At 34.0% G+C, this 24,935-nt stretch overlaps 2 protein-coding genes and 1 non-coding gene across 11 annotated transcripts in view; 2 read left to right on the top strand and 1 right to left on the bottom strand.

Moving 5' to 3' along the window:
• Window positions 1-24,596, top strand: TIPIN (TIMELESS interacting protein). Of its 8 annotated transcripts, none has more exons than XM_074294754.1 (9): window positions 1-96; window positions 1,337-1,471; window positions 1,810-1,894; window positions 2,063-2,138; window positions 3,298-3,420; window positions 4,099-4,162; window positions 7,923-8,129; window positions 17,500-17,595; window positions 24,278-24,594. In XM_074294754.1, the coding sequence occupies exons 2-9, from the start codon at window positions 1,342-1,344 to the stop codon at window positions 24,508-24,510; spliced, it is 1,014 nt and encodes a 337-aa protein (XP_074150855.1). In that variant the 5' UTR covers window positions 1-96; window positions 1,337-1,341; the 3' UTR covers window positions 24,511-24,594. The 8 variants fall into 8 exon arrangements, with proteins under 8 accessions (XP_074150855.1, XP_074150861.1, XP_074150859.1 ...); XM_074294760.1 differs by lacking the exons at window positions 17,500-17,595; window positions 24,278-24,594 and adding exons at window positions 369-555; window positions 10,107-10,405 and having other exon boundaries at window positions 63-96; XM_074294755.1 differs by having other exon boundaries at window positions 77-293.
• On the top strand, window positions 5,196-5,333 carry LOC141559277 (small Cajal body-specific RNA 14). The gene has a single exon (XR_012487339.1).
• Window positions 13,408-24,935, bottom strand: part of DIS3L (DIS3 like exosome 3'-5' exoribonuclease) — a 38,701-nt gene continuing 27,173 nt past the window's right edge. For both annotated transcript variants that reach the window (XM_074294752.1, XM_074294753.1), the window contains 8 exons: window positions 24,079-24,326; window positions 23,337-23,429; window positions 21,133-21,666; window positions 19,602-19,756; window positions 19,288-19,466; window positions 14,721-14,866; window positions 13,830-14,004; window positions 13,408-13,746 (listed from right to left, as the gene is read on the bottom strand). In XM_074294752.1, coding sequence (XP_074150853.1) covers window positions 13,435-13,746; window positions 13,830-14,004; window positions 14,721-14,866; window positions 19,288-19,466; window positions 19,602-19,756; window positions 21,133-21,666; window positions 23,337-23,429; window positions 24,079-24,326 — 1,842 coding nt within the window. In that variant the 3' untranslated portion in view covers window positions 13,408-13,434. The remainder of the gene's footprint in view (window positions 13,747-13,829; window positions 14,005-14,720; window positions 14,867-19,287; window positions 19,467-19,601; window positions 19,757-21,132; window positions 21,667-23,336; window positions 23,430-24,078; window positions 24,327-24,935) is intronic.

Raw genomic sequence — 24,935 nt, forward strand, 5'->3', positions numbered from 1 at the left:
GTGCGAAGCAGGCTCTCGCGAGAAGAGCTTAGGCGCGAGGCGCGCGGTATCCCGATATTCTTAGCTGCTTACGGTCGGATAGAACCTCCGTGAAGGGTAGGCAGGCGGTCTGGCTGCGGGGACTTTTGTTGGGTGCCGAAGCGGAGGCGTTCTTGGCTTTCCTGTAGGGAACGAGGCGGGTCCCGGGTGATGTTTGGTGTGGGTCTAGGAGAGGCCCAGGCAAATAGGCAGTGGGGGCTTCTGAGGAAGCGGGGGGCGGCGAGAGCCGCGGTCTGCGCTGGGGTCCTGCCGAGGTGAGAAGCCGGGTTCCGGCGGCGGGCGAGGAGACACCCCTCCCCCCCTTCTTGTGTGTTCGGTTTTCCCCGCAGCCTGGTGTCTCTGAAAGTGGAATATTAAGGGACGCAGCAGTCCCCGCCCGCAGCCTAGGAAGGACAGCTAGGAACGTGAGTTTTATTGAGACGCAGTTTGTCACGCAAACCACAGATGGATAGTCCCGTTAGTGCCTCCTTCTCTGAGGATGCTTCAGAGGGAGGAGTAACGACGGAGATCACCTCGGTAGGAAGCTCTGTTAGGTGATTTCTCACAGCGCCGGGCCCAGACCACGCTCCCTTTATCTCTGCCCTTGCAGTGCCACATAAAGGATAATCATTACTTTGTGTCATATTTCTGAGGCAGTGCAGAATGAGCCGCCATAGAGCTGGAAGCTGGGAAGTCACAGTTCCCACTCCCACGGAGATTGTGACCCTGCACAATTCCCATAACTTCCGCAAGTTCCTAAAGACAATGAATTTCAGAGAAAGTGGCCGCCAGCATTAGTAGAGGGAGTCTGTTTGCTTGGAAGCTGCAAATAACATGAAATGACAGGTCTCGTCCCTCTACCGTCTCCTCTTCTGTGTATGTCTTCTCTTTAAGCAAGAACTGGCTTGGTTTTTTAATCCTACCCTCTGCAACTTGGAATTGATACTGTCTTTGTTGAAACATTTTTTTAAATTTTTTTTTTCAATAAACAGACCCTTCCTAATTTGACTCACCTGCCTTCTTTCTTTATCTTTTCCTTTCCTCTCCAGAAAAAAAGAAACAAAAGCCTTACTGCAAATATGTGTAATCAAACAAAACATTGATTACATCCTAAGAGTAATGGACTAGCCCAGGGATACCCAGCAAATAAGTATCCGAAGCAGAATTTGATTCCAGGTCTTATGAGTTAACAAGTCTAGCATTTTATGTTACCCTTGAATTATAATATTCTGATAAGGATTAGGGAAAGGAGGTTTCAGATGAAAAATTTCTATTTACTATTTTTAACTATATTTCCTTTTCCCTTTTTTCCCATCAGGAACAATGGAAGCAGAGGAGAACAACTTGGTGGACCTTTCTGATTATGAGGTGGTAGAAGATGAAACTTTTCAACCTTTTCCTCCTCCAGCCTCTCCAGGAAGGGATGATGCTGGAGAAAATGAGCTCACCACAGGTTAGAAAGGAGTAGTTCTAAGTAATGCCTAAGTTGTCATATTCTTTAGAAATGATCACTATCAATAATACTTACTTGACAGTAAATTGTATTTGGTGACATCTCAATCAAAACCAAAGTATAAGTAGATTCCCAACAAAATGAAAGAAAACAGCAGTGTGATAAATAGGATGTTTTCTTTTTGTAGGGAAAGTATATTCAAACTATCAGATAAGTAGAGTGGATATGAGTGAAAATGTTCACATGGCAGTTGTTATTTTAAGATGTTAACTTCTAGTAAATTCCAGGTTCCATATTTTAATTAAAGAAATAACTTAAATGTCCTTATCTTCATTCAGAAACAAGGAGGGATCAGATGGGAGATATGCCTGTAGCTACAAAGAAAGCTGTAAAAAGGAATTTGCCTAAGTTAGATGCTCAGAGGTACTTCCCATCTTGCTTTGATTTTGTTAAATTTTTAGTTTATTTCAGTGATTTCATTTTACTGATCAAATTTTAACTTGCCTAATCTAAAAAGATTTTTAATTCATTAAGAAATTTCATGTTTCCCATGCACATGAATATTCACAGCACATATTTATGATTTTACAGATTAATTTCAGAAAGAGGACTTCCCGCGTTAAGGCATGTATTTGATAAAGTAAAATTCAAAGGTAAAGGGTATGAGGTAAGAAATAACCAATTTTGATATACTTGCCTTTATTATGTTGTTATTAATAACATTTGGAATTCAGACAGCATTTTATTGTTCAATTGTGTCCAACCCCATGGACCATAGCAGTCCAGTTTCTTTCCTAAAAAGTCCAAAATGCTTTACAGACTTTGCATGCCCCTTCGATTTGTTTAGAAAGGTAGTTGTAATCTACATTTTATATATTGAGATACAGGTTAGGTTAGTCATATGAAGTTAGCCTTTGTTAGAATTTGATTTCTTGACTTGTGGCTTATTATAAAATATGATTAAGTGGGAAATGAAATACTTCACATGAATCCTGCAAATTAATTATAACTATTATTCATTATTTAATGATGATAGTGTATTCCACTTCATATTGAAGCATAATGAAACTAGTAAGGCTTGAATAGAAAATTCTAATCCATTAATGAAAACAAAATACAGATATGGAAAGGATCTAGGAAGATGATTTAGACCTTTTTTGAATCAGGGACCTTTTTGGCATGCTAGCAAAACTCAGGTTTTTTTGTTTTTTTTTTTAATGTATAAAATAGAATTACTGAGGAAGTCAAAAATATATTAACATACAGTTATCAAAATATTTTTTAAAGTTCATGAATCTGATGAAAATACATTGCTCTCTCTTCCCAGTTAAACACCCTTATTCTGACAATGTTTGTGATAAAAATACTCTTGTTAAATAGTTTCTTCAATTTCTTAACTCTTGCTCTTAAGAATTTTGAAATTTTTTCCCTCTCAAAATCTTGAGTTTTGAATGCTTCCTAATCATTCTTTCTCTCTCTCTATTGTTAGCTTTGTGTGAATACTTATTGCCAAAAGTGATTAATGATTTCTCCAGGCCTATATAAAAGAATATCCAAAGTATTTTTTAACTAATAAATTCAGTTTTTTTTTCATGCGTATTAGAATCTTTATCTGAAATAATTCAATACTTTTCTTTTATATAAATGAATATTTTGGGCTCTTTTAGATTAAGTAGCTTCTTCCTATTTTCCTTTTGAAAGTTTCTCAACTCTGAAAAATATAAATGACCCCAGTGTCTTCGGCAATACTCCTTATCCTGAAATCTGCTGATATAGTCAATATTTAGATGAAACTTCTATTTAGCAATTTTATTTTTATGTTCTAGGCTGAAGATTTGAAGACATTAATCAGACACATGGAACATTGGGCACATAGACTATTCCCTAAACTGCAATTTGAGGATTTTATTAGTAAAATAGAGCAGTTGGGAAATAAGAAGGAAGTTCAGGTGAGTATTAACTATGATATAGGTATCCTCAATCCCATGTAGACTTAGATTTAATGTAAGGAAGAAATGATATTTTATGAGGGCCTTTTTAAATTAAACTGTTTGGAAGTAGTTTAAAAAGGCATCTAATAATTTGTGAGCACTTTGGAACTATTTTAAGAATTTCAAGGATTCACCCACAAATACAAATTGTAACCCCCTTCTAATGCCTTTTATGAATTTTTTATGCCCCAAACTTCACTTAATTGATATTCAGTGCTCTGAGAAGCCTCTTCAAAATTAACTAGGGTAACATTCATCTAATAGACTTTCAGCACAGTCTTTTCCTGAGTGTAGAGTCAAAGCTTTGTTAGGTAGGTGTAGAACCAGCGAGAACTTGCACTCTCCTGATAGAACCTTCAAGAATCTCAGAACACAACAGAAGACTATAGAAACATTGTTTTTAAACTTTTTTAAATGCATAGTAGAGTTCCTGTTGTTTCTTCTATTTTGAATTGGCTATGTCTAGTAGGGAAGAAAAGAATCTATAATGTCAGCATAGAATAATAATAGAAATAAAATGTTGTTCTTTGAACTTTGAATAGAATAAATGATGTTCATCTTTAAGTAGTTTTTACTACATTGACATTTTTGGTGACAGTGGTGAAGTATAAACATGTACTGCTTTCTTACTTTCAGACCTGCTTAAAACGAATTCGACTTGATCTTCCTATTATACATGAGGATTTTATTAATAATGATGGTAAGTATTTGTAATATTCTTCTCTAAAATGTAATGTTCTCTTGTTGGGGTTTCTTTGTGGTCTCTGGAGGCAGCTTTAGTTTCAGTTCAATAATTACCCTAAATGCAGCCAGGTATTAAAGTCCAAATCCTTTATTGTCTCTTTCCAAGTTTTGTCTCCTTTCCTGGGGCCTGGTTAGCTTTTTTAGAGGCCTTTTGTAGTTCCAAGAGCTTGAGCTTTGACTTCTGAATCTCCCAGACTGAATCCTGGTTGAGGCTCCTAGCTTATATGCTTTCTTAAGGTGTGAATCCTGTAGAATTAGTAAGTACTAAGTATATGTACTGAACTAGAGAACTGTTAAATACCATGCTAAATAATCATTGTCTCTATCAATTCCACCCTTGTTTCAAGTTCTGGCCCATAACAAGTATTGGTTGTAGTTACAATTGAGGGATACATTTTTATACACCTATTTTGTTTTTAAATTATGTTCTAATGGATTGGAGCTTTTTTTTTTTTTTTTTTTTTAATAATGAATATATCTTTAAAGCAAAAAGTGACAATCCAACAAATAAGGTGTCATGTTAAAATATTCTTGTAAAGTACTGCTAATCCAGAATGTGTTGAACTAGCTCATAAAATGCTTGTGTAAAGTTTGTTGTGTCCTTCCTTGAAGAGTTGATTGAATTGATTGCCATTTTGCACAAGATATTAAAAGACCTTTAGAGACTTTAATTGATGTAGATAATTTTTATCCTTGGTTAACTCATGATTTGTCCATGATTAGCAAATGAGTAAAAGGATAAGATAAGAAGTATTGATTTTCATATGCTAGTGACTGAGTCTTGAAAAAAGTACTTCTGGGAAGATCAAGTAGAATAAATTGGTGATGATGTAGTTGGCCTTTGTTTCAGTTTAGAGCTGAATATAGGATCGTGACCTCGGATTTGAGGATGTCTAATTCATCCTTTTAAAGGAGAAAAACTTGAAACCCAAGAAAGCTAAAAGATGTTCCCTAGGTCATTCTGATGGCAGGACTGCAACAAGACCTTAGTGACTGTACTTGGTATTGGTTACATTTGTCAGTCACTCAATGTAACCACATAGTCAGTCACATATATCAATACAAGCGGTTCCTGCCGACAGGATCTGTCTAGCTATCAGATTTCCTGTGCGATGGTTCTGCACATATTTCTTTTCAACATCAGTAATTGTGTTGCTTATAAGAAATAGTAGAAAATAAAGACTCAAAATAGAATTCTCCAAGGTCACTCGTAAGTTGATTTTAAATCTCAGTAAGACTAATTTAACACAATACCAGAGCTGGATTTCTTGTTAAGATATGTGGCATACAGTGGGATTTTATTTTTATATATATATGTATATATATATAAGGTATAAAGTAGTTACTGAACTAGTAAAAGGAAGTCTCAATAAAGAGAATTAGGACTCTAGAATTTAAGAATTTTTACTAAATTTTTTTAGTCAGTGTAGCAGTTTGACTTTAAAACTTTAAAAAATTTTTTTTAGTTGGTAGATATTTTCTTTTTTTTTTTTTTTTTTTTTTTAATTTTTTTTTATTATATATATATATATATATATATTTTATAATATTATCCCTTGTATTCATTTTTCCAAATTACCCCCCCTCCCTTATTCTCTCCCCCCGACGACAGGCAATACCATACATTTTACATGTGTTACAATATAGTCAAGTACAATACATGTGTGTGAATATCATTTTCTTGTTGCACAATAAACATTAGAATCCGAAGGTACATGCAACCTGGGCAGACAGATATTAGTGCTAACAATTTACATTCCCCTCCCAGTGTTTCTTCTCTGGGTGTATCTAGTTGGTAGATATTTTCAACTAACATTTCTCAACTAAAAAGGCCTTTAATGCTTCATTTTGGTATGAAGATAACTGGTTTTTTTCCCTAATTACTATTTTTAAATTAATCTTTAAAAAATTAATCTGCCCCACCTATTACTTCTTGAGCAAATTAAAAAAAACAAACCCAAACTCAAAAGGCTATAAAACAAAACTGCATAATTAGTAAAACAAGTTATCACATTAATCACATCTGAACATTTATGTCTTTCTGCCTTTTAAATTCATAACCTTTATGACAAGAGATAAATTGTGTTTCTTCTTTTGGACTCATGATTTATAATTTCAGCGATTGGACTTCTGAAGGCTTTCATGTTTGTTTTTCTCTATAATGTTATTACAAAAATGATTCTTCTACTTCTGCTCATTATACATAGCTTTAGTTTGTTTCTTCTGAAACTGTGCTTCATTTCATCAATCTTGAGATATGAGGATAGTCCTTAATTTCCAGTATTTATTGTTATTTTTGAAAAGCATTGTTAATAATTATACTTATTTATATGAATCCTTTTCCTCTTTCAGGTGAGTATAGACCTAAATGAAATAGGCCTGTTAAGTCTATGCACAGTTTGGTAACTTTCTTGGCATGGTTACAAATTGTTCTCTGTAAAGAATAATCTAATTCATAGGTCTGTCAAAATGGTACCAGTTTTCTTTTTACCTCCCCAACAGTTTTTAGTTTCCCCTTTTTTCTTTACCAGGAGGTGAAGTATCCTCAGTTTTTGAAATTTGCATTTCTATAATTATCTGTGAGTTAGAACATTTTTTCATATGTTTATTAATAGCTTATATTTCCTCCTTTGAAAAAAACTGGTTGTTTTATGTCCTTTGACTGTTAGAGAATGAAGGTCTTTTAATGAGTTCAGTCAGTCGTGTCTTGGATATTAGATCTTTATCTGAGAACTTTGCTGCAAAAGTTTTTTTTTCTTCCCAGTTTTCCTTTTAATTTTTACTATTTGTTTCTGTAAAACCTTTAAAATGTTATACTTAAAATTGTCCATTTTATCTTGTATGATTTTCTCTTATCACTTGTTTTAATCATAAACTGTTCTATTCAACTTTTGAAAATTTGAAAATTTTCCTTTATCCTTACTCTTTTAATTTATTTACGATGTTAGCTTTTTATATATATGTCATAGTATCCATTTGGAGTTTATTTTGGTGTATAATGTGAAACTGGTTTAATTCTAATTTCTGCCCAATTGCTATCCAGTTTTCCCAGTTTTTGTTGCATAGTGAGTCCTTCCCTCAGTAAACCAAATCTCTGGGTTATCAAATATAATGCTGTTATGTTTATTTTTATTTCATGTTATTTCCTTAATTTGTTATACTCGTTGACATTTCTTTAAAACAATAATGAAATGTTTTAATGATTACTAGTTTGTATTGCAGTTTGAGATTTGGTACTTACAAATCCTGTTCCTTCCTTTTATTTTCATTACTGTCCTGGAGCTTGTATTAACTTGTATTCTTGAAAGCTAACAGTTTGGTGGGGAAGGAGGGCTGAAATCTCTGGCTGGCCATTTGTAAAGCTGCAGAGCCTCTGAGTGATGGTCAACTGTATGTTTTTTATGATTTGTCTGAAAACTCACTTAGCTTAATAAGTATGATTTCATGGTAATGAATTTTTTGGCTATGGTAGCTCAGTGTCATAGAGAGGTTTTGATACGAGTAAGAGATGGAGAGAATAGCTTTGCCAGTGAAATTACAAAAACTCCAAGTCTATAATATAAGCAGTCTGAAACTTGTTAGGAATGTATTTTATTCCATTCAGGAGAATTATTGTTTTTAATCAACTTTTAAACTAACTTTCCCTTAGGGACTCTTTTCTTTAGTTATTCATTAATAAAATTAGTTTACTTGTATGGATTTGTTTTTTAATTTAGATGATAAAGCAGAAAGTAATGAACTTGAGACAACTACCGCAGATTTTGATTCCTTGTTTGAAAATCCAGTTGATAAAGAAATATTTGCTTCTCAGTCAAATACGACTTTAACAGAGGAACAACAGCAAAGAATTGAAAAGAATAAACAGTTAGCCTTGGAAAGGAGGCAGGCAAAACTGTTAAACAACATTCAGTCCCAAGAAAATGGTAAGTTATAAATTTTGTTATATGTGCTGCCACTAAGGTACGAAGGAAAGTTAGATATTTTTAACCTAACTTATTTCTTTGCCCCCAAAAAGAATAAATCTAAGAAAAGGTGATAAAAGTTCAGTTTTAAAAGATAATAAAACCTTGACTATTTGGAACTCTTGGAAGCAACACAGTTTTCGGCTGGAGGCAATGAATTTAAACCATTTATACACAAAAGCTTTTTAAAATTGTGGCCATTATGGATGAAAATCTTTTGAAAAAATTTTGTTCATTGAACAAGCATGTATCAGGCATTTATGAACTAAACTGTCTGTACAAGATACTGAGGATCTAAGGACAAATATGAAACGCCTGAAAGATATATTCATAACAATTTAGCTTTTTCTTGGGGACTCAGGGCTATCCTCATGAATGGCAGTTATTGTACTGAATGTAGCTTTGATGACTCAGACTGCAGTGCTGTTTAAATTCTGAATTCAGATTTTAATAGTTATTTTATTCTTGCCTTTGTTGGCACTTTTTGCCACTAATGTTGGCAACTATCAGCATGCCTATATCTCCTCCTAGCTTTCCTTTTCCTAGGCTAAATTAATGTTAGAATTTTGTATAAATTAAATGAGTGAATGAAAAATTTATGAAATTCTCACTCTGTAGTATAGATTTAATACAATTTTTGACTTTTTTAATGGCTTAGATGCCTTTTTTGACTGGTTTCTTGTTTGTTTTTTAAATCTGACAAGGAATACTTTGGATCATAGATGTAGAGTTGGAAGAGACTGCACAGGAGTCCAGAATGATACCCAATCTCAAAAAGGCTAAAGAAATTAATTTATCTAAAAGTTATTTATCATGTGGTAAAGTTACAGAGTCAAGATTCAAGCCTGGGTCTTCTGAGTCCAGATTTCAGAGCTCTTTTTATGGTTTCTATGGCAAGCAGTGAAAATATCAGTGTTATGGCAGTATGAGAAAAAGAGATGAACACAACATGACTTTTCAATTGGTAAAATCAAAGTTGTTTCAATCTCTTTTTCAATTAATGATCAGCCTATATGTCAGCAAAATATTTGTTTACACTGGATGAATATACTGAAAGTGATTTCAGTGCCTCCATTGATAATTCACTACTTCTTTCCATCTTTGAACAAATCTAAGAGTTTTGAGGTTAGGATGTCTTCTACCCTCAATCCTTAAGAAAGGACAAAACTCCAAAGGGACTTCTTATTTAGGTAGAATCATTTTCATATTAATGAGATATTTTTGTTGTAGCGACAATTGTTGGATTTTGTATCCCCTCCCCCCCTTGGGGTTAAGTTGGGGTCACATAGCTAGGAAGTGTTAAGTGTCTGAGTCCTAAATTTGAACTCAGGTCCTCCTGACTTCAGGACTGGTTCTCTATCCACTGTGCTACCTAGTTGTCCCTGTATTTTTTTTTTTCCCCTGAGGCAATTGGGGTTAAGTGACTTGCTCACACTGGATGAATATACTGAAAGTGATTTCAGTGCCTCCATTGATAATTCACTACTTCTTTCCATCTTTGAACAAATCTAAGAGTTTTGAGGTTAGGATGTCTTCTACCCTCATCCTTAAGAAAGGACAAAACTCCAAAGGGACTTCTTATTTAGGTAGAATCATTTTCATATTAATGAGATATTTTTGTTGTAGCGACAATTGTTGGATTTTGTATCCCCTCCCCCCCTTGGGGTTAAGTTGGGGTCACATAGCTAGGAAGTGTTAAGTGTCTGAGTCCTAAATTTGAACTCAGGTCCTCCTGACTTCAGGACTGGTTCTCTATCCACTGTGCTACCTAGTTGTCCCTGTATTTTTTTTTTTCCCCTGAGGCAATTGGGGTTAAGTGACTTGCTCAGGGTCACACAGCTAGGAAGTGTTAAGTATCTGAGACCTCCTGTATATATATTTTTTAAAGTAAGATAACCAGGTTAAAATTAGTGGATAATGATACTTTTCCCCCCCCAGATTTGTCAGTTATCATGCCCCAGACACAGGCATCTGAAAAGAATAGTACAAGTGATGCTCAAGAAGAGAATTTAAATGAGTTCAATGAAGAAAATCCAGAAATCTTGGACAATACTGCCAATTCTGCAGATATAGATGATGACATCTAGAACTCAGGAGTAAATGAAGCCATTTAAAATACGCAACGATGATTAGCCAGCTAATCTTTTCAAGGCATTTAAATGTCAATAATTGTTTGCCTCCTTCACAGATATGGATTAAAATTCATCTTAGTAAAAGCTGCTTATCCTCCAATTTAACACACAGAGATTTGTTGTGTTTTTTCCACAGTGGGTAAAAACAATTAAGTGTTTAACTTTACTTAGAAGTCTTTTTAAGATCTGGCCCACTTGTTTGTATTTGTCCTATTTATTTACATTAGTCTAAATTGTCATAGCCTTTATAGCTTCTTCTACTTGTCTTTTTATACAGATCTTTTGACAATTCTGCTGCTAGCATATAATTTAAAGGTCCTATGTTTTAATAAAAAGTGCTTAATATTTTAAGATATAAAAATAATTATACACTTTATTCTTTTGTAAAACAAGTGAATAAACTTTTACAGAAGGTTACATTTTAATGAATGTAAAAAATAATTCTTAACATTAGTTTGCATATATTAGTGATTTTCTTATACTTTTGATAATGAGATTCTCAACATGTAAATGGTCACATAGGAGTATGTGCGACAAACACATGAAACAGTACTGCATGGCATCGAATTTTAAGGTTTATCTTGATTATACAGTAATAGTGAATTAAATCTTATTAGCTGATCATTTATACTTAAAATTCTTTGACCTACACTGATCATTTCTACATTTCAGTCAATGTATGTCTTCAAGATTTAGAATTTTCAAACAGTTGTCCAGTTACAATTAGATTACTATTTTTAAAAACATTCCTGTAGTCTCTTAGTCCTTCAACCTATTTCTATCTTTTTATTTTCCTAAGGATCTGATCTCTCCTTGCCATCATCAGCCATTTCATTTCAGTATTTTTGTTATGAGCCCAGCCCTTAGGCATCCTGTAGAACCTACTTTGTTAACCTCAAATTTGGGGTAAACTTTGCTTCCTCAGCATTTCTTAGCCAAGGAGCTGTTCTTTGTAATTTCTAACTCATGAGGGGAATAACCATTTCATTTTCACATTTTAATATAATGGGGCCCATTCATCTGACAATTTCTCCCTTGAGGCTCCAGGTCATTCCATCCAAATATCCTAATATAGGAAAAGGGATAGCAGCCTATTGCTAAGAATGAGAACTTGGCAGAAATGCATCCCTTAGAATCAAGTCTCCTTCCTGTGAGACCTGTAGCCATTGCTAGTTTTTACCCAGTTGTTCCCAATCTGGAGCCTGATTTCATTATTTTAGGAAGTTCCACCATCAGTTCTGCAGTTTATAGTCTTAAGAAGCTGTGAAGTTACTTGCTCAAGTCAACCTAGTTAGTTAGTAGTTTTTAATTTTAGGACTTGAACCCATTTCTTCCAGATTTACTACAGTACAGATTTGCCTGTCAGGTACATAATGCAAAACTGGTTCTTTTGAAGGATGTTATCTCAAGGGTCTGAATATTGTGCCCTGGGTTTCCCCCTCTTTACTTTTGGAGGACATTCGGATGAGATTCAATACTCGCACATTCCAGAGTTTAGAGTCTGGTTCAGAATAAAGTGCTGGTTTTGGAATCAGAAGGACCTGGTCATGGATGACTTCTAGTAATGCTATTACCTATTTGACTTAAGATAAGTCAACTTAGTTTTAGTTTCTCACTAATAAAATAAGGGTCAGACTGTTTTACAGATGAGAAAACTGAGGCAAACAGGATGAAGTACCTTAGGGTCACATAGCTACTAAATGTTGGAAATCAGTTTTCAACTTGTGTCTTCCTGACTCCAAGCTTAATACTTTTAACCAGTGTACCACCTAGTTGCCTCTTTTAAAAATCCCTTCTATGAACTTAAGTATGTAATGCTGTGAATTTGTTCACTTCTAAATTCTGGTTAAATGTATTATCTAGTCAGGTATAAACTGAGTTTGCGTGATTCCAGATGGCGATTTGATTAAATTTATAAACATTTTGTGTTCTAAAATATCACTCATGCTGAATAGTCTGTGAATCCGAGTTAAGTTATAGATAAGTTATTTATGAATATCCCTCTACTATAAACTCCAAGAGAGCAGGGATTTGATTCCATCTAATGTTTTATTGTGTCCTCCAGTGTTTTGAGCTTAATATCTGTTGAAATAAATGTAGCAGCAACCAACCCACATATAATACTTGATACTTATAAAAAGTCCCCAAGAAGTTCTTTTCATAGATTGACCCCCATTTGTTTAGAGTACTAAGAATTGACTATTGTTCAAAAGATTAGATTTTATTCTTTCTCTTCCTAAGAAAGTCTTTTTAGAAGATTTATAAAAATAATGAAAGAAATGGGTAGTGAATCAGGACAAAGGAAATTGATAGTGACAGGTTAAAAATAATGATAATCTGGGTTTAGAGCTATCATTTTCTATGTGTTGTTTTTATAAAGACTCATCTATACTCAATACAAATTCAAGCAATTAATAAAAATAATGTGTATATGCAAAAAGTATTTGAGAGGTAGCTAATGGTTTAATGGGGGGAAAAAAATTAGCCTCTGAATCATCTGAATTCCTGTCCTAATTCCAGTTCACACTATGGTCCAAAGCAAATCATTCAACCCAAGAGAGTTCTTTACGTGGGGTCCATGAATTAGTTTTAAAAACATCAGTAGATATAGGTGGATGGATAGATGAAGTTAGAAAATTTCAATATAACTGATTTTCTCTGTGAGCCCCTATATTCTGTGAAGGAGTCCATGGGCTTTGCCAGACTGCCACAAGTGTCTGACACAAAAGAAGGTAAGAAATTCCAATTTCAATGCTGTTTGCCAAGCTACTCTATAAGCTATTTTTTTTTTTTTCCTTCTGAGGCTGGGGTTAAGTGACTTGCCCAGGGTCACACAGCTAGGAAGTGTTAAGTGTCTGAGACCAGATTTGAACTCTGGTCCTCCTGAATTCAAGGCTGGTGCTCTATCTACTGTGCCACCTAGCTGCCCCCACCAAGCTACTCTATAAATAACAGAACAGGTGCTTCATGGAGAATTCAGTCTAGCAATGAAACAAAAGTGAAACAACAGTATTTATCTTATTCTAACTAGAATAATCAACATTTTCCATGTAAAATTTCTATGTATTCCAGGAAAAGCATAAGAAAAAATTTGGAGGCAAAACTCCTTAGATGGAATAACAAAGAAATGTATTTTACAATCCATAATCAGAGGACAAATCCAGAAGAGCCAAGTCCCTTATTTCTTCTAGAAGTGTATATAAGCTAGTCCCTTTTGTTTGGCAATATTCCTGATACTCTTCTTGAATGATTTTGACTTTGGCTTCTTCTTGGGCAAGCTGAGCTTCCTCAACAGATCTGGTTACTTCTTTCACTAGCTCATTTTTCATTAAAAGGGAATTCTGTTGAGAAAGTTCTGTCTCTGATATCTTGTATGGTTTGTTGCTGATGATTTCAAGCCTGATTGTGTCAGCATGGCAACGAGAGGCCTGCACAGATATCCTTACCTATCAAAGAGAAGAAAGGGCCACATTATATTGTTGCCTTTTTTGTTCTTTCCATTAAACACTTAATATGGAGCTGGACTTACTGTTACGTGATCAAACAAACTAAATGTAATTGATTCTCCTCCTGCTGTAGTAGAAGTGATTTTGTTTTGAAATCGTTGAAGTGATCCAGGTTTCCATTCAGAACATCCATCCTGATAGCATGAGATAACTAATCCATCTTTATTCTTCAGATAGGCAGCACCTTTAATCCCAAACCTAAATCACAGATGAAGAATACAAATCTAGAGGTGCCATATCTTAAATGTGCCACATTTTAAAACTTTATCTTCATTAACATTTCTTCCTTTCATCTCAACTCCAGCCCAACTTTGTTTAAGGCTAGACAATTACAGAAAATTAATCAAGGCCTGACTTCTAGTATTCACATTGAAAATTTGAAAATAGCTCTGGTAGAGCTGGCTCCAGCACACCTCAGGACTTTGGGGAAATCACAACTTTGGCAAATTTATGGTTTCCTTATCTATAAAATGCATATAACAATACTTTCACTATGAGCTGGAAGGAATCATAAAGGTTATCTAACCCTAACCCCATTTTATAAGTGAGGAAACTAGGCCTAGAAAAATTACTCCAGATTATACAAGGAGCAGAAACCAAGTCAGTTACTCTAAAATAAGTTCTTTCTTCACTATTCCATTCTGTCTTTATACTGTAAGGATCTAATGAGACAAAGTGTTTGCAATTGTCAAAATGCCATGTGAAGAACTTATAGTTTATTATAAATATGAATTATAATTTACAATCGAATAAATTAGGAAACACTGCTCTCCTTTTCTCCTCCCAAAAAGTATTCTGCTTTGTGACCAATCAAATATAGTCAAAGCCTTAAAATTTAAGAACATTGAATACTGATCCTCTAGACTTTATTTTAAAGACAATTTTCTATTAAAGTTTTGGTGGATATAACTTACCTTGGTATAAATACAAGCACACCATTTGTTCTAATTGAATAAATGACACCATCTGCTATACAGCGATCCTCAGTTTCGGGGTCTTTGTCTTTGAAATACATACACTGGAAAAGTTCAGTAGACTGTTTTTGAGCATGCTGGGCTGCCTATGAGAGAAGGACAACCCACCAAAAAAAGCTTTTAAAAATGTTTCTCAATTTATATTAGTATTAATCCTGAAGTCCTATAAAATACACTAAATAACAGTAATGCCTAATTAAATTAATTCAGTTATGTTGATGCAAGTTAATCTAATGGAAAACAATTTTATTTTTTAAGATGGATCATTTTACCAATTAGAATTTACAGTAATAATAACTGATAAGTGTAGTTTGTTAAGGTTACAAAGTATGTTTTCATGTGCTTCTTACAAAAACCCTATGAGATAAATTATACCATACTTTGACAGAATTTAGTATTAACTGTTCAAATCCAGAAAGTTCTTTGACTGGATTTTACTACAAGAAGGCATATTCCTTATAAAGTAGATGCAATCAATGTCTTTTTGCACCAAGTTCCAAACAAAACTTGAGGTTAATACTAGCTTTCAACAAATCCCCAGAGGCTGGCCCAGCCTCAGCTCTGGTACACAAAAGAATATTCTTCACTTAGTTTATTAAATATCATAGTGAAAAAAAGAATGTATTTATTTCATTTTATCTAAATACAGCCACAATGAAAACATATAAAATGAATTGTTCCATTTATTTTGGCTGCTTCTGGAGCTGCTTTTCTGGAAGAAAAAAAAAAAGGTTTTAAAACTTTCAGGCTACTTCTATAAGTTGCCTTTCTCCTTAAGACTTCTGAGGAAGGGGAGTCAGGGGAGTTTGTGCCTGAAGCACAAGATCCCAATTGTAATTACTCTTTTTTTTTTTTTTTACAATGAATATTTTCCCCTCAGAACAAAATACCCAAACTTACCTGAAAGCTGTCATTTCTGAATAAATTTTAATACTATAAGTTAGGGGATTTCTGTGGAGGAAAGAGTTTCCTATCTGTCTTTTCCCTTCTCCAGATTGTTATTGGATTTTACTGACTTTTTGTCAACCACCAGAATTTCCTCCCTGACCACCACCCTTTTCCATTCTTCTGCCTCAAACCTTAGGGATCAATCTCTAGGATGATTTGATGTGTCAATACAGTTAGCATAAGGACCTTAACTTTCACAGTCTTATTTTGGTTAATCAGTAACTAGCTCCTCCACTTAAGAGCACTCACTGGTTTGGAATTAGAAGCATATTCCACCCACACAATTGCAGGAGCCAGTAATTGTTGGGAATTAAAAGAAGTCTACTAAGTGGGAACGTGAAAAGGAAGACAAGCTGTACAGCTTTTTAATATGCTCCTAGCTTCCTCTCTTGTTATTCCAAATTGTAAACGTAAAGCTTGAGCAGCCTGAAGATATTTAGAATGAGATTCTTGTGCTTCCTGAAATAAAGGAGTACTGGGCTAACATGGTTAGAAGGCAATCTGCCTTTGAATTTCCATCAAAAATAGGACCTGGAAGCCCACTATGTGAGTGGATATGCAAGATATAAATCTTGCCTGGATGCTTTCTTACTTGCTCTTGAAGTTCCTTAAAGAGCTGATAAATATTAGAGGCTGCAAATTGTATTTGGGCTGTGGCAATTCTTTGTACTATACCTACTGAATAGGCTGAATCAGTAATTATATTTACGTCTCCTGGGTAATAAGTAAGAGCTAGCATGATAGCAAATTATTCATTCTGTTGAGTGGACTGAAAAGGAGTCCTGACTACTCTCTTTATGGTTAAATCATGAGAGTATATAGCACAAATATTTTCTTTGGAGGTGTCTGTAAAGATTGTTGGTCCTTTAAGAGGAACCTTAGAAACCTTTTCTTCAAAAATCCATCACCAATTATGTAGTAGCCGGGTTATCTTTAATGGAGACCCATGTACAAAATTTACAATTTATGATAATCAAGATTCTTTAGGTCCAAACGAAATCAGGAGGCTGGATGGAACTTCAGAAGACATTTAGTCCAAAAAATAAAAAATAAGTTTTTAAAAAATATACTTCAAATTGCATTCAATTAAATTTTTTTTTTTTTTTTTTTTTTTTTTTTTTTTACCTTTTTAGCTTTTTTTTTTGGTCTGCGTTTTTTTTTGAAAGATGACTAATGTGGAAAAATGTTTTACATGACTACATGTATAATTTATATCAAAATACTTAACTTTTCAAGGAAGGAGGAGAGAATTTGGAACTCATTTTTTTTTTTTTTTTTTGGCAAGGCATCGTGATTTGCTCAGGGTCTCACAGCTAATATGGAATTCAAAATTTTGAAAAATGGATACTAAAAATTGTAATTACATGTAAGTGAAAAAATGTAAGTTTTCATTTTTAAAAAGTCATCCAGTTTAGATCCCTCATTTTACATATGAGGAAACTGAGACCCTGAGTGGGTTAAGTGACTTGACTAAGGTCACAAAAGTATTAAGTATAAGAAGTATCAGGTTCTTTGATTCCAAAGCCAATGATCTACTGTACCACAAGTAATTTGTTTGCTGCAGTATGCCCATTAGAAATCCAATAAAGTGCAATAAAAGCATAAAAGCTACCAATTTATAAAAACCATGAATTGAAAATTGAATAATTTCAACTTTCTGTACACTTAAGTTCTGTGGATTTTGAATAATGTATGTTTAATTTTAATAAGCTGCAACACCTTTTCACTAGAAACGATATGTTGTGACCATGTCTAGATGACATTTTTTCAGCTGGATTGGTAGAAGACATCTCTTTGCTTTGTCATCCTGTGCACCTGATCTACCAACATCAGACTTTTTCTTGTGAGATCACATCAAAACCATTTGGTATGTATCAAAACCTTGTTCCTTTGGATGATCTTAAAGCTAGGATTATAAATGCAATCTTTTTCAGTCACTGAGCAGCAATATTTAGAGCAATGTATAAGCACGATGGCTAATTTTAATAAGAAACATTGATATTTTAAAAATTACAATAAATAAAGTTTTCAGATGTGGAGGTTTTTGTTAAGTCTATAGTTTTTATACTTCTGTAGTTACTGATACAAAGTGTTTTAAGGTAGCATCTCATTCTATTCTCAACAACCCTGAGAGGGAGGTATTATTTCCACTTTATAATTGAGGAAATCAAGGCAGACAGAGGTTAAATGACCTGCCAAAAGTCATATAGTGACATCTGAGGCTGGATATAACCTCAGTACTTCCTAAATCCAAGCCCAACAGTTAATCCACTACCCTATCTAGTTGCCTCTAAACAGACATTTAATCTATAACACAACTGACTTACCTCATACACACACACACACACACACACACACACACACACACACACACACACACACACATATATATTCTCTCAGGGTGTTTGAAAAAATCTTAATGCAGTTTTACACACACACACACACACACACAAATATCACAAAAATATTCAGCAATAGCATGTGTATATTTTTACTATTATTAGTCTATGTACTTTTATAAGTGTGCACATAGAAAACATTCCCACATATGCACACAGATAGTATATTACACATGTACATGTTTCACATATTTATACCCCGCCCCACACTATTAATACAACTACTATGCTACATTTTGGAGTAAATAGATTTTTTTTTTTATGGGCAACCAGCCGATTTAAAAAGACATTAATATTTTTTCCATGAAAAAACTATATTCCAACTTCTAAACTGACTTACAAATAAAATATATCATGACCTGTTGTTAGCACAGCCTATCATTTATCAAACCAAAAAAGGAAGAGATATGGAGGAAACATCTTGGTCTGATCGCTACTATAACAGTGCCCCAAAGTAAAATCTTTCCAAGTTTCCATAGACCAGGGGTTCTCAAACTATGGCCTGCAGGCCAGAAGCAGCCCGTTGAGGACGTTTATGTACCCACCAGGTTATGGCAAATGGGCTGAGGGTCAGAGACAGAGTGTGAGTTTTTGTTTTTACTATAGTCCAGTCCGGTCCTCCAACAGTCTGAGGGACAGTGAACTGGCCCCCTATTTAAAAAGTTTGAGGACCACTGCCATAGACTATTGAATATATCCACTAGGAAATATATGTGTATCAAATTGTATAATAGAATTTTAAAAATATGAAATCATTATTATTAAAAAAATTCGTTTTCATTTGCTAGAATGTGATGCTGTTAAAGAAAAGCTCAAGTAGTTGTTAATTTCACTATATAGTAAAGCTAAAGAGTAAGTGTGGGGCCCTGGAATCAGGAACACCTTGGTTCAAATCCCATGTTTGACACTTACTAGTTATGTGACTATGGGCAAATCATTAAACTTTTCTGAGCCTCAATTTTCTCATCTATAAGGGTAAGAATAGTTCCAACCGTCATAAAGATACTATGATGATCAAATGAGATAACATGGGTAAACTTTGCAAAACTTCAAAGCACTATGCTATTTTTGTTATTAATATAATTGTGATGACTATAACAATCATCGCTATTACTAATGAAAGTAGTACAATGGGTAGTGCATTTAATATCCGTTCTTACTCTGTTCCTGTTGTTGATATGTCGGCATAATTCCTCTAGGTCTTTGCTGCTGAACAAATTTTCCTTAATCTCTGTTTTATTATCTTTTGAAATTGCTGCCATTAATAATCGGTGCACAACAATATCTGAATATCTTCTTATTGGAGAAGTGAAATGGGTATATTTATCTAATGCAAGTCCTTGAGGGGAAAAAAAAGAGTTAAGATTTAAATGATGAAAAGAGAACATTCAACAAGTAAAAATAAAATAAAATAAAAAACAAATATGTTTTTAAAAACATATTCTGTAAATCTCAGCAATTGTCAGTATCGTACCATAATGGTGAAACTCATCTTCTGCACAAGAGCCAGTTGAGAAGTACAATGCATTGGACATGGCCTGGGTAGCCATGGAACGTAGTATTCTGTTCACCAGGGGATCCCTTGGGTCATTGGCACGATCAAGGGAATCAGCTAGAGTTTTATTAGACCTACCAAACAAAAAAAGAAAGTCTTAGGGCCCAAATACAAGTCTGCAGATCAAAGCTTTGAAATTAAGACTGTACTTATCTTTTGGAAGGTGGGAGGAAGAACAATGTTTAAAAGTAATTAGAAAAATCTAATTTTTCTTTATGATTAAAATAGAGAAATTGAATTAGACTCTAAATAAGCCACCTGGGAAGGAGTAGTATGTTGATATGGTGGTAAAGTTAATACTTAACAAGGAATTACATGGATACTTTCTGGAACTAAACTTGTCAAAATAATGGTCCTCAAAGAACAATCTAAAATTAAACAGCTCAATTCTCCTATATAAGGCCCTCTCTTTCTTGTGACTAATCCAGAACTGTATGCATAGAAGGCAGCATGAGATAGCAAGAAATAAGAATGCTCAGCTAGAAATCAGAACACCTACGTTCTAGAAACACTCCTCTTATTAATTAGGGGATATTATTATGGGTAACATCTGGGTCTCAGTTTTTTCTCATCTGTATAGAGGTTGATCACTAAGGCCTCTTTCATGAAATGCACTTCTTTGCTTGGATTCAATAAATACTTATTGACACAAATAGTACATTTTTAAAGAAAATTACTCCCTAATATGAAGTAGGGGACTTTTCTTCCATGTCAAGAATCTTCACTTCTAGAAAAAAACAAAAAAAACAATCGAGGTCCATCTAAGTGTAAATCAGTTTAATTTAGTTTTAAAATTCTTTTTAGAGAGAATATAAAATGTTCTATAGTTTTAAAATTTTAAATTAAAAACACAAAACCCTATTCAATAAGTATAACAAAAACATTTAAAACATGTTTCAATTACTTCCTGAGAGAAGTATTCTTAAAGTCTTCTCTAATACTCTTTTTAAAAGAGAAAGATTTTTTTATTTTTAAGGCAGAAAACACATCTTATTTTACAGGGAAATTACCTTTGGCATGTAGCATCTTACAATATTAGGTTTTTGCAAGTTTAGGCACAAGTAGTATCATTTAGTACTTGCGCTATAGAATGAATGAAATTAACCAATAGCTACAATACTTATTATAATATTATATATAATATAATATTATAATTAGGAAATTGGATTTTTGGTTTTTATTTTAAATCACTACCTAAAAGATATCTTAACATTGCCATGAATTGAAGAGAGCCAATAAGTCTTCTTTCAAGGAAGAGATGGCAAACCACTGTAGTATCTTTGCCAAGAAGACCCCCAAATGAGGTCATGAAGAGTCAGACGTAATTGAAATGACTAAAATAACAAAGTAAGTCTTCCATCTTTACCCAGAGCTGTAGTAGTGTATTACGATTCTATAAACTAAAATGGGAACAAAAGGACTTGCCAGCCCTCAAAAAAAAGAGAAATACCGTGTATCCATAGAAAAGCCTTTAGCTTTAGCACATTCCCGGAGCTCTGAAAAAAACTCCTGATGTGGAGGTGGATGTTGTCGTAACAAAGCCTGATGCGGGAAGTTCTCCCATATCTTCTTGGCTACCCAGTGATTGGCCAGGATCATACATTCAGCAACAGTTTCGTGAACTTCTAGGGGCTGCTTAGGGATGAGATCGTGAATGTTCTTTTTATCATCCAGCTGTACTCGGACTTCTACTCCTTCTAGTTCCAGGGCACCACAACTGTCCCGTTTGGCCCGCACATGTCTTGCTATATCAGTCAGCTTTCCAATTGCCCATACCAATTCATCCTGTTTGGCTTGTCGGCTTTTCTCGTCCATTTCTTTGAATTCTGGAATATCACCTATAACACTAAAGTTTCCATCTAACAGGTCTTGTGCAGCCTCATAATACAGCTTATATGCTGACTGAATGATGGTTCTACCATACCATACTTTTTTTATTTCAAAGGACTTTTTGTCTAATTCCCACAAGACACTTACAGCATACCTGAAAAAAAAACAGTTTTTCAGAGCATTAGCTTATCTTGAATTACAAATTCTGCTTTTTTAAAAATTTAGAGTAGATGTCATTTTTATAGATTCTGGTCTAGGTTCTTATGCCATTTCTATATTTTAATAGTTCACAGTCTATCACTACTGGGTTTATACTTCAACTTGCTACTTTTAACACAGAAGCTAGAATTTGAAAGTTTAGATGATTAATGAAAATCTCATCCTTTCCCTATAAATTCTATTTTTTTTTTCTTCAAATCTTGTAGTCAGCATGCCTCCATTATGATAGGCTAATTATTTTTATGGAATTTTTTTCCCCTGGGGCAATTGGGGTTAATTGACTTGCTAAGAGTCACACAGCTACAAAGTGTTAAGTGTCTGAGGCCAGATTTGAACTCAGGTTCTCCTGACTTCAGGGCTAGTGCCCTATGTACTTCACCACCTAGCTGCCCTAGGCTAATTATTTTAATAGGCTAAGTATTTTATCTTTTCCTCATTACATGGAAAGATGATTTTTAACATTCACTTTTTTTAAAGTTTTGAATTAAAAAGATTTCTTCCCCCTTAAGATAGTAAGCAATTTGATATAGGTTATATATGTATAATCATGTAAAACATTTCTATATTATTTATGTTGTAAAAGAAGAAAAAAAGAACAAAGGGGAGAAAAAGAACAAAATAAAGAAATTGAAAAATAGTATGCTTTCATCTGCATTCAGACTCTATCAGTTCTTTCTCTGGACATGGACAGTATTTTTCATCTCTGGTCCTTTGGGACTGTTTTGAATCATTGTATTTAAGTTAATACTTTACAAACAATTTAAACAATGTCATCTAGATCAAGGTCTGTATTCTATTTTCTCTCTGCTATCATCTAATCTCTCTGTTCTAACTTGGTAGGACCTGTGAAGCTTATAGTCTATGGGTATAGCCTTCCAGAATTCAGGGTTACATCTGTGCCACAATGAGACACCGAATAGGATAGACTTTAGTGCACTGCTAAAACAAAGTAACTTTTAAATGATCAAAACAATGCCAAACCTGGTTCCAATGAGACCCTGATATACCTGAAATGTTTGTAATTGTTGGTTTTCTCATATTTAACCTGGAGATAAGAGTGGTAAGCAATTACAAATCTCAGCTTACAGTTTTCCATTTTGATTAAAACAACTTCTGACTGAGATCAACCTGTTTATGTTGACTCCATATTAAAGGAAAGTAGAACTAAGTATGTAGAATCATTCTAGCCTATAGTATTTATGACAGCCCAATAGTTTTGAAGGAATGATAATCAAATATATACAGTAAACAACAAAAAATAGTGGTAGTGCATTTTTAAAAGACCCATGGCTATTGTACCAAAAAAAATTATTCACTGAGTCCTCCAAAGAAATATATATACACATAGTGGGTATCATATTATACTATACATCATATAGTTTATTGGACTTAACTGGAAAATAAACAAGTAGGAGTTAAAAACAATTTAATTCACTAGAAGTGAAGATGAGAAGACATACGTGGAAGAAGAGATTGGAACTGAAAAGTGAATCAGACAAAGACTAGTGGAGAGAAAGATAGGGCATAGGATACAAATAAAAAACCGAGCAATGGAGAGATGAGCAGAAGAAAAAGAGGAGTGGTAGTAGTTTGAATCAATCTCACCGATCAACTCCTCCGAGTAGGGAACACAAATCAGCACTCAGAATGGAGGGGAGCATATCATACCGACGATCTGCTAAGTAGTAAGTGGTTGCCCTGTAAATAACACACACATACACACATATAACATAGTTAGTGAAGAAATACAAAAGTATTTATTGTTTTAGGAAATAGTTTAATCCATAGTGAGTCAAAAGATCAAAATATCAATACAATTCAATATAGCTTGGAGACTTTTCACACAATGTGGAATGCTTTTTAAGAGAGCTTATAAAAGAGCATACCATCCTGTAAGTAAGTACTTTAAGTATCCATATATTTCACTTTGCATAAAGAAATCAGAAAATTGCTTTCCTTGCTGACATGAATCTTATAAAAATTCTGAATATCAAGAAAAGTTAGAATATAATAATCTGGTATTTAAGCAATTATATATTAATTCATGGAATATTAAGCCAATTTCAACTTAGAATAAAACAAGGTATGAAGAAGTTAGACATAAAAGGTAAGATTATTAAGGATCCTATTTTCCTAAGGGAAAAGGGGGAAGTGGATTCCTCCTCCAAGTTTCAGAACTGGGAAATGCAATGCTCTTTCTGTCATACATATTCTTTCTTTGTAAAGACCAACTCTCATAGTTAACAGATTCTAAAGATTAAAGTCCAGCTATCTATAATCAATAATAATAATGCTTCCTTAAAATGTTATTTAATTTCCTGATTCACACCTAACTAAAGAGTATTACCTTGTTCTAGCTTCAATATCAGTATAAGAATTTGTCATCACAAAATGAGTGACATCTGCAATATGAACCCCAAGTTCCAAGTTGCCATTACTTAAGGTTCTAACTGATAGAGCATCATCCACATCTTCACAGCCTTTAGGATCAATGCTAAACACAAGATGAGTTTTCCTCAAATCAATGCGTTCTCTTTCCTCCTCAGGATTAACTTTCCAGGGATTCTCTGGGGTGTTAACTGGCATTTCACACATCTGTATGAAGAGACTTAAGTCAGCAATTGATAAGACTTCAGGCTTCAATAATCATCCATCTGCTCTTTTTCACATCAAACATCACTGCAATCATATCATAACATTGTTTCAATTCTGTACCTCCCCAATTACCTCCTATAGCCATCTACTCCCTTCTAACTGCTATTATCAAGATAGAAGCTAGACTGTGAACATACAGATGGTTAATGAATGTTCTGCTCCTCTCCCTACTGTTCCCAAGGCTGCTGTTCCCCCCCCCCCCAAATTTAATAGAATTTCAGATCAAATCAAAGTAGTAAAATAGGCTAATATTCTTTAAAAGTCACTTAATGTTTTTAGACCAAGATCTGTATGTATACTATTTTCTCTCTGCTATCATCTGTTTGGACTATCAAGTCCCAACTAATTTTGGTAAGAGATCTAAAACATTTTAGTCTCGGCAAGTCTTGTTTACTGTTTTCAAGTTAAAATATGTTGATTTCATAACATAAAATATCCTGAAATATCATAATATTAGAGCAACCATTTTGTCTCTTTAAATCTGATTTTGTTATCCTTTCTTTGACTTGGGAAAATTAGCAGAAGAATCTTATAGTTTTGGATTTGGGA

Source organism: Sminthopsis crassicaudata, chromosome 2, assembly GCF_048593235.1.
Source record: "Sminthopsis crassicaudata isolate SCR6 chromosome 2, ASM4859323v1, whole genome shotgun sequence".
NCBI classification, from domain to species: domain Eukaryota; kingdom Metazoa; phylum Chordata; class Mammalia; order Dasyuromorphia; family Dasyuridae; genus Sminthopsis; species Sminthopsis crassicaudata.

Bases quoted from the DNA above. Each gene is read 5' to 3' on its own strand.
- TIPIN (XM_074294754.1), top strand. From the start codon at position 1,342: ATGGAAGCAGAGGAGAACAACTTGGTGGACCTTTCTGATTATGAGGTG. The intron at 4,163-7,922 runs GTAAGTATTTGT...TTTTTAATTTAG, and splicing joins GGATTTTATTAATAATGATG to ATGATAAAGCAGAAAGTAAT. The intron at 17,596-24,277 runs GTATGTATCAAA...TTTCCTCCTCAG, and splicing joins GATCACATCAAAACCATTTG to GATTAACTTTCCAGGGATTC.